This window comes from Nannospalax galili, unplaced genomic scaffold (assembly GCF_000622305.1).
Source record: "Nannospalax galili isolate Female #2095 unplaced genomic scaffold, S.galili_v1.0 scaffold389, whole genome shotgun sequence".
NCBI lineage: Eukaryota > Metazoa > Chordata > Mammalia > Rodentia > Spalacidae > Nannospalax > Nannospalax galili.
In genome coordinates this window covers 1,570,656-1,585,671 of record NW_008360310.1, presented here as the reverse complement: position 1 = coordinate 1,585,671, position 15,016 = coordinate 1,570,656, and the positions used below count along the sequence as shown (strand labels likewise).

Here is a 15,016-nt window from a genome sequence, read left to right as displayed (position 1 = left end):
AGAGAGAGAGAGAGAGAGAGAGAGAAGAGAGAGAGAGAGAGATGGAGATAGAGCAGAGAAATACAGAGAGAAACAGAGAGAGAGAGATAGAGCTATATTGTGCTTTTGGAAAGGGAAAGTTAATGGAGTCTGATGTGATTCAATATTTCCAACTGTTTTACTAAGTAGATATGTGTGGTGGTCCACATTATGTAATTTTTTTCCCTTTTCATACTGGTCATGAATGTCTTTTTACATTTAAATGTTATTTTATAGGATGCTAGGCATGCAGCTGAAGAGGAGATTTATACAAACTTAAATCAGAAGATTGACCAGTTTCTTCAGCTTGCTGACTATGATTGGATGGCAGGAGATTTAGACAACAAAGCTAGTGATTACCTAGTGGACCTCATCGCCTTCCTGCGGAGCACATTTGCTGTATTCACTCACCTTCCTGTAAGTAATAGTTCTTCCTGTGTTTCCCACAATATAGAGAAAAAGGTCTCTTAAACTGTAGCTTGGCAAAAGATGTTCATTTCTGATTTATATTCCAGGGAGCTTTTTGGTGTATAAAAGTTTGCCATAGATTTATAAATCCCTGTAGGGATTTTGAGGCCTCTTGTCATTTGTTTTCAAAGACTTTTTATTCTACTTTTTTGGTCTTTTTTGAGACAAGGTCTCCCTGTGGCCCCCTCTGGCCTGGCATTTGCTGTGTAGACCAGGCTGGTCTCAATTTTACAGAGATCCATTTACCTCTGCCTCTCATATGCTGGGATTAAAGATGTGTACCACTACCCCCAGCATTTTGTTTATTCTCATAGTGGTCCCTACTATTTTGTCTTCCAATTAAGTTAAAGGTAATTAGTACAAGATACAATATAAAAGAAATGTGGTTGTTAAAATTTAAGGTGTGTTCCTTTTAGAACATTGTTTAATTTTTTTGACGTTTTGGTTGTTAGCCTTAGCCATTAACGGCTGCACCATCTCTCCAGATTAAGATCGTCATTCAATTTTTTTATAAGCTGAAATTCTCTGATGAAGTTTCCTATCTTTTTATCTAATTTGTCTTTTTTTCTTGATTATATTAGTCACTGTCATTTAAAGTCATTGTTTATTAACAGTATTTATATGTGTATTGGTGGATTTGTTTCTGATTTTCTTCCTTGGTTTTAAGTATCATGCCTCTGTCTCTTCTATTGTTTTGTTTGTTATTAGGCATTGTATTTAAAATACGAGGAGACTCCATCTTCTAGCATCCTTTCCTTTATTAAGTACAATATACTGCTAGGTTTTGTTTGAACTGATGTTCTTGGTCCAGGTTTGAGTTGCAGTTGTGATGTACCTTAGTTGTCCCTGCTTCTAGATGAGGTACAGCAGGGTTGTTGATTAGCACCTCCATGTCACTATTTCTTCAGTGCTGAAGATAACTAGAAATTTCTGCTTTCCATATTGACTTTTTACCTTTTTGGGGTAAATATTGAGAAAGAGTCTCAGCAGTATACAGAGCTACAGTTAATAGAAAAAAACCTGCGTTTGTAAGTTGTCAGTGTCTATGTACCACTCCCTCAAAGCTTTCAGCTTTTTTCGTGGTCTAAGTTTTTGTGTATACCGAAAATTCAGATGTTGGACCTATCAATAGAATATCAATAGGAAGTGATGGACCATGAAGGTGGGGCATTTTTGGGACACTCTAGAGAGCTTTCTGGTTTCTTATACCATATGAGAATGCAGCAAGAAGATGCCTTTTATGTAGTAGTAACTCGTCCTCACTAGACACTGAATCTATTACCACCTTAATCTTGAACTTCCCAGGTTCCAGTACTGTGAGAAAAAAAAAATCTCTGTTATTTATAAGCTACTAGTCAATGGTATTTTTGTTGTTTATATAAGCTATCTGGTCCATGGTATTTTGTTTCTGCAGCTCAAATAGATTAAGACAATCTTACCTGAGATTCATGTGAACTGCTGAGTCTCTGTGTCTGCACCACTGTGAAACTTTGAGAAATCTTACTCTGCCTTTCAAATGTTTTTGTATAGACCTTAATTTTTATGAGCTGTGTGGTAGTTTTAATGACAATGTCCCCCATAGACTCCAAGTGTTTGAGCATTTTGCCCCTCGTTAGTGGTGAGGTTTTGGGAGGTCATAGAAGGTGTGCCCATGCTGGAGGAAGTCCATCACTGGGGGTGGGCTTAGAGACTTCTTAAGTCTTACCAGATCTCCAGTCACACTCTGCTTCCTGTGCCTGCTTGAAGATGTGAGCACTTAGCTTCTGCTCTTACTCCAGCCACCTGTGCTGCCATGCTTCCCCACCATGATGGACTCTTGCCCCTTTGGAACCATAAGCTAAATAAACTCTTCCCTTTATAAGTTCCTCTGGTCGTGGTGTTTTTATCGCAGCAACAGAAAAGTAACTAATACAAGCTTTATAACTTTAGAATTCAGCAAATGTTCTAGTGGAAGGATTAGCTCTCAGCTCTCTAATTTTGGCCCTCTAGCCATTTGAAAGCAGAAAAAAAATAAGTTTTTGTTTTAAATCTCTAATAGCTATTCTCTCCCTGTGATGCTGTGCCCAATTCTTACTCTCTTTTGCCTCTGCTGGGGTTTAGTCAGTGCCTCCAGGACAGCTACTTATCCTCAGATGTTCCCTGGCCGTAGTTTCATTCCCTTTTAATCCTCACTGTTCATAGCACACTGATGTGTTTAAAGAAAACTTTTTCTATATTTTGTACTTTTCTAGTTATTCTTAGTGGGAAGATTCATCTGGAGTTATGGGCAGTTTTAAAGCTGCCATGTGGGTGCTGGGAACCAAATCCAGGTCCTCTGGAAGAACAGCTAGTATTCTTAACCACTGAGTCATCTCTCCACACCCAAACTCTGGTTAACTATAAGGGGACTATACAGAAGGGAGAATAAAAGATAATATATTGTTTCCAGCAGAGAATGAAAACATGAAGTCAAATCCTTGATGTCGATACAGATTCTGAAGAGAAGACGAAATCTAGAAAGACTTTATAGGGAAAATAGGCTTTGAATTTATTAAAAGAATAATTAGAAAATGAGATAAGTCATTCTAAAGAGGACTATCTGCACACCCAAAATATACATACTTCTTTTGCCAGCAGTGAAAAGATACACTAGGCTGAAGCCACTGCTCTATGGAGGGGATTCTGAGAATAGCATCGAAGATGGCTGAGAACTACAGTGGAGGAGGGGATTGTTAAAACTGTTCCATGGCCTCTTCCTGATGACCACACATCTCAGCTGGTGCCTACTGTCCCTGACCTAATCTGGATCAGGTTTCTCATTATTCTGTCCCCACCCCTAGGACTTTACTAGGGAACCTCAATCCCACAACAGTATGCAGGCTCCAAACACGTTCCTTTATGAGTTTCAAGTTTTGGTGAAAAACAATTTGTTTAAACTTTAAAACCTCTATTTGAATCCTGGTTCCACATATATTATTTTGGGCAATGTTTTATTTGCTTCCACCTGAGCCTGCTCTGTCAAGAGCAACTTAACTTTATGGACAGGAATAGATTAGATGAAAGAGACTGAAACATGATAAGAATTAAAAGTGTGGAATTTTTTTCAATCACTTGTGTAATGTATGAGCAAAAGAAAATCTAAAATGAAAAAGGAATTAAAAAACATAAAACTTTTTAGAAAATGCAGATGTGTAAATATTTTAGTGTCAATACAACAATTATACATAAAATATTGACAGTTTTAGAGAAAAATAAGAAGCCGTATCGCCAATACAACTGTTCACCTTTACTGTATTTCACAATGAAGTTTTTTCCAACTACATTATACCGTGAAGATTTTCACATAATAGCTATCTGTATATAAAATTGTTTTTTGCTTTTTTATTTAACATCATATTATAAATATTTTCCAAGGATATAATTTAATAGTCATAAAATTAGTTTCACAAGTATGTAATATTTTAGTTGAGCAATAGAGTATAGTCCATGGACCCATGTACATTTTACTGCACAGTTAAGTTTTTTTTACCTACTTACTTTTATAAGCAATGCTGATATGATTATTCTGTCCTCAGATAACACCCATCACCATAGTACCTCAGTACCATGAGAAGGAATAACTAACTCAGTCTCTCTCCATCTCCTAAGCTGAGCAACACTACCAAGAGACTGAGCATGACAACACTTAAGTAAGCTGAGCTCACTGACTCTCCCTAGTGCAGGCTGTGAGGCATGGAAATTTAAAGCAGCAGGTTTACATGTCCATTGAATTCTACCTTCTGTTTATTTGTCACCCTTTCTTATCCCAAAGTCAGAATTAGAGTTAATAGGCTATTTGATTTCAAACAAACTTTTATTTTGAATCATAAGAAAAGGAGACAATTCAAAAGTCAGTATCGTTAAAGAGGCTAAAGACTGCTGGCTGTGTACCACCAGAAAGAACAGAAACTACTGCTGGGAACACTAGCTTTATTGGGAGAAAATTGCCAATTTACAGAGACACACAAGGGTCTCTGAAGTAAAGAAACAAAAAACCTCCAAAGAACTTAAGTGATTAAACCTGGAAGCCCAGCAACATACTAACAAGGAGCTAATTTGTTGGTCAATGTACTCAAGATAGCCCAAATAACCTAAGGGTCAAAAGTGTAGAAACAGGAAACATAAATCAATTTCTTGGTAGTCAGAAGTATCATTAACAAATCTACTCTTTCTGTCCATTGGAGAAAAAAAAGAAAAGAAAAAAGGAAAGGAAAAGGAAAGAAAAGTGGAAATTCTTTGGACATTGATTCTACCCATGTAATTAATTTGAAGAAAAATGTCATTTTTACCCAAATTGCCAATAGGGAATAGGGACACAGACCGCTCTGACTTCTTCCATGCTGTACAGGGATGCAGGGTGAGGTAATTGATAAGAATAGGAGGTAGGAATTGGCTAGGCAGTTAGGGTAAAAAGACCCCAAAGAAATGTAGCCAGTTTCTTGGCTAAAAGTCAAAATGTCCTTGGGCCTGTTAGCAACATACTCTGTTCCAAAGGCCAAAAATGTCAAAAGTATTGGGGAGCTTGTATCTAACCCTTAAAAGATTTTATACCTCTTCAGAGAGGGGAATGTTGGAGGGGAGGGAGTGGGCATGGATTTGATCAAATCACCTTATATACATGTATGAAATTCTTAATAAAGTTTTTGTTAAAGTTAAAATAAATAGATAGATTTAAAAAAAAGAAAGACAAATGTCGTTGTATCCTGAAGGCTCTGAGGCCTGCTTGTCTCACCCAGACCTAGAACTTTTCCAGCTGTGTTCCAGAGAAAGCCACAGAGAGTGAATAAACCCAGACTATTATTACCACCAGATGAGAAACTTTGCACATAATGTGTCAAATACAGTATTACAGGAAAGCTAGAAATAAGTGACTCACTTACTAGGTCCCCTCTGCTTGAGTCCCTACTTTATGATGACATCACTATATCTCCCCACTGAGAAATGTTCTGGTCATAATGACTAAAATTTTATGCACCAACAATAAACAAGCAAACAGAAAAGGGACTCACACAGGGAAAAGGAATTTAGAAGATGGCTCCACACATCACACCTAGCACTCCTCCTCTGTAGCTGTGAGGTGATAGAGAGAGAGGTGTGAAGAAGGAGAGAGGCATGAAGAATATATTTCTCATAGGACTTTGTATCTGGTACATCCTCAAAATATGGTTACTATTATGCAAGGTAAAAGACTACTGGTTAATTTTCTGACCTTGGGCAAGATCTCTTCAGGCTTCAGTTTCCACATTTTTCAAATATGGGAAGCATTTACTGCTCACTTATCATAAAGGTTGTTTTTAAAAGCCAAATAAGATAATGAAATAGAAAAGGAGTTTGAACATTACAGTGATATCTCAATGGAAGTCATTTTGTAATTAAAATTTCTGTCATTTGAAAAGTAATGCTTTCTCTTTGTGAAAACATGAGAAAATATGTAAGGAGAGAGGTCAGAATTTTAACTCAAAGTTTTAGTTTTTATATCTGAATAAAATCTTACTATTTTTCTTTTTCATAATCTAATTACTTTCAATGACACATAAGGCTGAAAAAGTTTTTTAATCCCTGAGCAAGAATTCATGTACAAATAAAGAATTCAAAGCATATAAAATCTATAAAGACTTGTTGTGTACCATTCACGCAAGGTGCTGCTCTTCAGAGACTCTTGATGGCCACCACAAGGTCCAGTCCACAGACATTCATTAATAGTAAGATAGTACAGTGGAACACTTTTCAGGCAGATCTATCTATCTAAATCCTGACCCTGTCATCTGCTTGCTGTATCCCTTATGAAGCACATGGCCTCCCTGAGCTCACGTTACCAGCAGAGCTATTCAAGCTTGAGTCCTCCACACACTGGAGTGAAGCCTAGGTGGATTCTGAATTACCATCCTTCCTCTTTCTGACTCAAAGATAAAAATGACTGATATCTCTACCCAAGGTAGAAATAGTCTCATGTCTCTTCCTGTAAGCCACCCGAGGTGACCTGTGAAAATGGTTCATTACTCTCTTGACCCAGAAAACCCTACAAAATCATGCAAATCAAGAGTTTCCAATCTTCATGTTCACTTTAAGAACACACATGAAACTGCCCAGGCCATCAAGGGTATGCATATCCAAAAGCTACCAAGTATCTGAAAGATGTCACTTTAAAGAAGCAGTGTGTGCCATTCCTGTGTTCTAACAGTGAAGTTGGCCAAACAGTGGGGCTGGACACAAGGGCGGTGGCCCAAAAAGAGTGCTGAATTTTTGCTGCACATGCTTAAAAATGCAGAAAGTAATGGTGAACTTAAGGGTTTAGATGTAGACTCTCTGGTCATTGAGCATATCCAGGTGAACAAATCGCCCAAGATTCGCTGCAGAACTTACAGAGCTCATGGTCGCATTAACTCATACATGAGCCCCCCTGCCATATCGAAAGGATCCTCACTGAAAAGGAACAAATTGTTTCTAAGCCTGAAGAGGAAGTTGCACAAAAGAAAAAGATATCCCAGAAGAAACTGAAGAAACAAAAACTTATGGCACAGGAATAAATTGAGCATAAAATAAATGCAGATAAAAGTAAAAAAAAAAAAAGGCTCATGCCACATAAGATGTGCCTACAGAGGAAGCTATCACATCTAGTTCTTAGGTAGAACCGAGAAAGGCTTCATTCAGAGTGTACTTGAAATGAGCTTTGAAGGACATGTAAGATTGTAATACATGTAAATATACAGACGTTAAAGGAACAATAAAAAGACTCAGGGCAGCAAAGAGTTAAGGTGCTTGGCAAATAGCATGACTTTGGTTTGGGAGGAGTGTCTGTGTTTAACAAAAAGTAAGTTTGAGGTCCCAGTAAGGAAAAAAAAAGTTATATATGCATGTGTGTGGTGTGCGTGTATGTATGCATGTATATGTCTATGGGAAAGCCAGAAATTGATGTCAGGTGTCTTCTGTGATCATTTTCCACCTTAAATATTGAGACAGAGTCTCTCACTGAACTCAGATCTCACCATGTTGGCTATAAATAGCCAGCTTATCTCAGGGAGCCCCTGACTTTATATCCTATGTGCTGGGGGTTACAAGCAGGCCACCACACTGCCCAGCTGTTAAGTGGGTTCTGGAGATCTAAACTCCGGTCTTTGGGCAAGTACAGCAAGCACTTTACCTGCTGAGTCATCCCCCCAGCCTCCCATTGGGGAAAATCTGAACAGTCACAAAGAAGATTCTTACTTAAAGAGAGGAACTGACAATTTCTCAATAGCAGAATTATCTGATAAGTCCTGCAGTATCAGTAGTTCATAAAATTAAACAATGATAAGAAAATGTGGGTTTAGAAGAACTTTTAAAGGGAAGAATTCAGAAAGTTACATGTAGAAAATAATTTTTCCTTAGAGACAGCTTCTACCAAGGAAGTAGACCAGGCACAGGTAGCATTGTATTCTTAGACAAAGAAACAAAGAGAATGTCCACACTCAATACATACACCAACAGGGTTAGGACAGATTTCTGCCTTGGGTCATTACAAACTCATATTGACAGCAGACAGAGAAAACAAAATGAGGATTCTCTCATCTAGCTCTGTTACTTGAGACAGTATTTCCTCTCTAGCATACTAGAAATAATTATCAGGATAACAAAGATAAATTCTTAAAAATATGCTCCTATACTGAGCATGCAAAATGGGTAACTATGCATGGAATTGTGAATTATATGATTGGAGCCTGAGATAAATGCTTGTGAACTTACATCATCTGTTAACTCAAGGGACACAGTAACACTTAACACTCAACACTCTAACTGGAAAACATTGTGATTGGTCATCTGGGTACCTCATGAAAACAGAGAAGCCACCCTGATCACCAAGACTTCAAGGGAAAAATTCAGTAATAACCCCATCCCTCAAACTCAGTATTTAATAAAGAGTACAATCTAGGGCCTCCACCCTCATCCAAACACACTGATACACTAACACACACTATCACACATATACACACTGTTAAGACACTGACCTTGCCCTCTGACCATATTACTGTTGTGATATGGCAACAAGATATCCCCAAGAACTAAGAGAAACAGGGAATTTCAAAGTTTAAGAGAAGCATTTTCTTGCCTATTTCTTTTCAGTTCTTTTCACATACATATTTTGCACCAACCTCTTCAGAGTCATTCCTGACTAGGAATTTTAAGTATGAAAAGAAAATATTTGTATTATATAAAAGACAACTAATTTGTGCTCATTCTCAGAAAAAGCTTCTTCCCCATCATTCTTTCTCTAATGATATACAAGGATTGCACAAAGAAATCACCTAGCATTCTGAAGCAACTTCGTTCACTGTCTGTAGAAAACCAAAATGGGGAGTTTTAGAAATGAGATCTGATTTTATTGAATAGAATGACTGATCAGCCTAAGTAGTGTGATGTTCAAAAAAGATCTCTCAAGGTAAATTGCATACATGTATGAAAATGCCACATTGAAACTTATGATGTACAACTATGTACAATATATGCTAATTAAAAAGAAAAAGGATCTCTGTTTTAGGGAAGACAGACACATGGCATTTATGGAGGCAATATTGATGAACTAGGATTTTCAATTCATTCCTGCCTTTATTTTATTCTGAATGGTACATGGTAAAACAGACCCTTAATCTCAATGGTAGAGTCAGCTTAACACACACTGAGAGGTTATACAGTATTTACACAATGGCAGCTTAGAATGAACAAAAAAGAGGAAACCTCAGGAAAAGTCACAGTTCATACGTGGTGAAATTATGCACTTGGAGTTAAACAAATGACCTAAAATTTACAGCAAAGAGAGAGAAGCAACTCCTGACTTGCAGAAGTTGATACAAGCACAGGACTCAGGTTACAGAGTATATGATCAGGCTAGGGTATCACTCTTTAAATCAAAGGAGATGAGTATAAGGAACCCCAGACCATCTACTCCTGAGCTTCCTCCTTATGGTGCTGAAAGATCTACTTATGCCCCTCACCACACAAAGCTGAAGGACCCTCAGCAGCTAAAATACTATTCCACATTTTCCCCTCTAAAAAGTAAAATCCCTGAGAAAAAATATTTCTTCAATAACAGTGTTATTTTAAAAATTGGTTTCTAAAGACATACTAATTCTGGACATGAAGATACCAACTCTAAATATTACCTACCCCTGCCAACCAGGATGAAAAGACAAATATTTAATTACAGAAAATAAAAAGACAAATAAAATCACAGGAAAATCCAAAAGCTACACATTGATAAGCACAGCTAAGCCTGGGAGTACATAATTCTAGATACTTTCCACATAGGAAAAAAATGAATAATATATGTGGATGTATACTAAAAATCAAATCAAATTGTATGGACCATTTATAATGGTTTTCTAGTTAGAAAAATTAAAATATTTAAAAATACATAGTTACAGTATCTTTCTACATTATTAAATGGATGACATCATATATGCATATATAAAATTAGCTAGCACATCTGTGTAACTAGACCAAAAAACAACTCATTATGTGAAACACAATACTGTGTTGAATGCAATTTTATTTAAAATTTATAATACAGCCATGATTTTTTTCATTATTAGAATTCCAAAAGTGGAATTTTATGATAGAAAGGCATATTCTAAGGATTTCTGAGACACAGTGAAAAACAGACCATCAAAAGGAATGCAAAAATTTAGGCCTCTTCCAGCAGCATATCAGAGCACTTACTTCTGGAAACACTCCCTGCAAATACTGAATGCATCCTTTTCTGTTGACAGGTTTAGAGCTGAAACTCTCTTTCTACTGGAGTGACACATTTTGTTCATGTTAACATTAGTCGCTGGGTTTTTTTCTAAGTATAAATTTTGCAAATCAGTTGTGTCTTTGGAATTAATTTGGTGGTGTGTTTTGCAGATACTTTTTCTAATGTGTTTTCATTCTGTTTTTGTTGTCAATTCCTTTTAAGTCACAAACATATAATATCAACATTCAGGAGTAGTGTGTTATTTAATCTCCATGAGTTCATGTACTTACTAGGGCTTCTTCCAGTGTTTAAGCTTTATTGTATTTTGTTCTGATAGAATGCATGGAATTATTTCAGTTTTTTGTATTTGTTGAGGTTTGTTTTGTGCGTTCTTTGTGTGTTCTTTGGTCCCTGGGTAGAATATTTGATAGATGTATGTTAGGTCCATTTGATGTATGGTATCATTTAATTCAGATGTCTCTCTGTTTATTCTTTGTCTGGTTGACCTGTCTAATGGAGACAGTGGGATATTGAAATCCCTTACTATTGCAGAGTTGGGGTTAATCTGTGTCTTAAAGTTCTATAGTGTTGTATTTATGAATTTAGGTGCATATATGTTCATGATTGTAATATCTTCTTGGTTAATTGTTCCTTTGATCAGAATGAAGTGACCGTCTTTATCTCTTCTAAATAGTTTTATTTTGAAGTCTATTTTGTCAGATATTAGAATTGCAACCCCTGCTTATTTCTTAGTGCCATTTGCTTAGACTATTCTTTTCCATCCTTTCACCTTGAAGTAATGGCCTTAAAGGTGAGATGGGTTTCTTGGAGACAGAAAAAGGATTGGATTTGTTTCTTAATTCATTGATCTAGACTGTGTCTTTTGACTGGGTAGTTCAGTCCATTGATATTTTAAGTTACTATTGAAAGATGTGTGTTGGTTGCCATCATTATGATTACTGTTTGCATTGTCTAATTTTGTGTTTCCTCAATTATACCTTCATTTAGTTTCTTTCTGTTGTCCCTGGTGTATAGTTGTTCCTTTCTCCATTCTTTGAATTGCTTCAAGTATTCTTTGAAGGGTGGGGTTTATGGACATGGATTCTTTTAGCTTATTCGTGTCTTGGAAGATTTTTCTTTCTCCTTCAACTATAGTAGACATTTTTGCTGGGTAAAGTATTCTGGCTTGGCATCTATGGTCATTTGGAACTTTGGTCCAGGCTCTTTAGGCTTTCATAGTTTTCATTGATAAGTCAGCTATAATTCTGATGGGTTTTCCTTTCTATGTGAGTTGTTTTTCTTTTTAGCTTTCAGTGTTCTCTCTTTGTTCTGTACATTTAGTGTTTTTGCTATGATATACCATGGGGAGTTTCTTTTCTGGTCTTGTCCATTTGGGGTTCTATGTGTTTCTTGTGTTTGTATGAGGATGTCTTTCCTTAATTTGGGGAAATTCTCTTCTATAATCCTGTTGGAGATCTGGTCAATACCATTAACCTGAAATTCTTCTGCCTATATGCCTGTGATGTTTTGATTTGGTCTTTTCATGGTGGCCCACATTACCTTCATATTCCATTTCTGTGTTTTTGATTTTTTTCAAAATCTTTGCTTAAATGGTCCAATTCATCTACTTAATCATCCAGTGTTGATGTCCTGTTTTCCATTTCATTCATTCTATCCTTGAGGCTTTTTCCTATTGTTTCAGATGGGCTTATTGGGTCTTTTACTTCCTTCTTCATTTCAGTCTAAGTTTTCTTTACTATTTCTGTCTCTTTTGTGAATTCAGTCAGAAGTTTATCCCTTTCATCTTTTAGTTCTTTGATTTGTTTGTTTATGTTTTCTGTGAATTTGTTGACTTCTTTGATCATGTTTATGATTGTTCTTTTAAATTCCATGTCTGGGTTATTTCTAGCAGGTTCTCCTTTGTAGAACTCTTCTGTAGGACTGGTTTGAACATACTGTTTTGGTTTTCCATATTATTTTTTCATTGTGATTTTGGCATTTGGATTTCTTTTGTTGTTTGTGATTGTGGCATGAAACTGAAGCCTTCCTTTGTGGAGTTGAAATTTGCTTCTATTTGTATTATTGATGTGCTTGATTGTTTCCTTATTGGGTATGTAAAGCTGCTTGGTCTAGGTTTCACGTTCTCTCAGATTTTATATTGGAGGGAACTGATGGCTTCAGATCAGGAGCTCTCACAGAGGCCCAAGTCAGGCTCCAGTCAGGTACACTCAGGCTTTCTAAAATCTGGAGCCCTACTAGCGAGCACTCACAGCACAATTTGGGAAGTTCACTATGGGGAGGCCCAGATTTATGCAATCTCAGGCAGTGTGCTAAGGTCTCAGCTTCTACTGTAGGGCAGAGAAGTCTAGCCCTGGAGAAGTGGAATGAGCCTCACATGGTCCCAATTAAGGTGTTGGGAACAGGATGATTTGGGGAAACTCACCACTGCAGAGATCAGATCCAGGCACTTTTGGTCAGTTTGTTAAGGTGGCAGGACCTACTATCAGGCAGAGAGGTCTAACCCTGGTGTAGTGGGAGGGGTCTCACATGGTCTGATTAGGAGGTTGGGCAAGGCAGGATTTGGGGAAGCTCACCACCACATGGAGGCCTGATCAGATCAGGCATTCTCAGGCTGTCTCTATGTCACACTTTCAAAAAATTATTCATTTAATAACCACATAATTAGAAGAAGCATTTCATTACAACAGCATTGACATATTCAATAACAATTTCCAGAGCTAAGATGGACCTGTTTCAAAATTGGCTGTAAATTTTTAGGTTTACAGTTGAATTAATACAGTTATACAATATTGTATGCAGTATAAACCCTATAAGACATAAAATTAAATGAGGTTTTAACCTTTAAAAAAGATCTTCATTTCATTATTAAAATACGTAATTTCATACAGAAAAATTCATTTTTAATGCAGTTAACGCAAAGAGGTTTGCACCATGTGTTTCTAATTTCTATATATCTGATTATTACTAGTTACAGTCGGTTACTTTCTGAGCTCCTTGGCATCTGAGCATGGATATAAAGTCATCAGGTAGATTTCAATGGTAATGCTTTTCACATCTACTAATTATTAAGGAGGAAATTTTTATGCTTTGAAGAATTATTATTTTTAACTTTTTAAAAAAATTTTAATAACCACATGATTAGAAGAAGCATTTCATTACAGCTTTAACATATTCAGTAACACACTCCAGAGCAAGGATACATCTTTTTCAAAAGTGACTGTAAATTTTTAGGATCAGGTTGAATTAATACAGTTATACAACATTGAACTCAGTATAAACATTGTAAGATATAAAATTGAATGAGTTTTTACTCTTTAAAAAAGATCTCCCTTTCATTTTAAAATATGCTGTTTCCACCCCATGGAACCTTCTCCAAAATTGACCATATACTGGGGCACAAAAAAAACCTCAACAAATACAAAAACATTGAAATACTTCCATGCATTCTATCAGACCACAATGCAATAAGCTTACAATAAACACTGGAAGAAGCCCTAATCATCACATGAACACATGGAGATTAAACAACATACTCCTAGAATGATGAATGGGTCAAAAGAGAAATTAAGAAAGAAATAAAAGTATTCCTAGAACTAAATGAAAAGGACAATACAACACAACAAAACCTCTGGGACACACTGAAAGCCATCCTTAGAGGGAAGTTTATAGCTCTAAGTGCCTACATAAAAAAATCAGAACACAAATAAATGACTTAACGTTGCAACTCAAACACTTGAAAAGCAACAGCAAACGAAATCCAAACCCAGCAGACAAGAAGAAATAACAAAAATCAGGGTAGAAACTAATGAAATTGAAACAAAGTAAACAATACAAAGAATCAACAAATCTAAGAGCTGGTTCTTTGAAAAATAAACAAGATTGACAGACCACTATCCCAGTCAACCAAAAGAAAGAAAGAGCACCTCCAAATCAACAAAATCAGAGATGAAAGGGGAAACATCACAACAGACACCAGAAAGATACAGAACATTATAAGGGAATACTTTAAAAACCCATATGCTACTAAATTTGAAAACCTAAAAAAGAAATGGACAAATATTTAAACGCATGGGAACCACCAAAACTAAACCAAGAAGAGATTAACAGCTTAAACAGACCCATAACACAAAAAGAAATTGAAACAGTAATACAAAACCTCCTGACTAAAAAAAGCCCAGGACCAGATGGATTTACAGCAGAATTCTATCATACATGTAAAGAAGATCTAGATCCAATACTACTTAATTTATTCAAAAAGATAGGAATGGAGGGAGAACTTCCAAATTCCTTCTGTGAAGCCAGGATCACTCTAATACCAAAGCCAGGTAAGGATACAACCAAAAAAGAAAACTATAGATCCATATCCTTAAATGAACATAGATGAAAAATTCTCAACAAGGTACCTGCAAACTGCATAGAGACACACAGCAAAAAGATCAGCCACCATGATCGTCGGTTTCATCCACAGATGCAGGGATGGTTCAATATACATAAGTCAATAAACGTCAGAAACATATAAATGGACTCAAAGACAAGAAACACATGGTCATCTCAATAAACACAGAAAAGGCCTTTGACAGAATTCAACATGCATTTATGTTCAAAGTCCTAGAGGGAATTGGACTGGAGGGAACATAATAATAGCAACATAAGAATTGGAACTGGAGGAAACAACATAATTAAAGCCATATATAAGAAACCCACAGCCAACATCATTCTAAATGGAGAAAAACTGGAAGCATTCCCATTGAAATCAGGAACCAGACAAGGCTGCCCACTATC

At 36.5% G+C, this 15,016-nt stretch overlaps 1 protein-coding gene across 1 annotated transcript in view; it reads left to right on the top strand.

The window, feature by feature from the left end:
- The window catches only part of Exoc6b (exocyst complex component 6B), a 629,077-nt gene that overhangs the window by 358,162 nt on the left and 255,899 nt on the right, over nt 1–15,016 (top strand). The window contains exon 18 of the mRNA XM_008824711.3: nt 256–435. Coding sequence (XP_008822933.1) covers nt 256–435 — 180 coding nt within the window. The remainder of the gene's footprint in view (nt 1–255; nt 436–15,016) is intronic.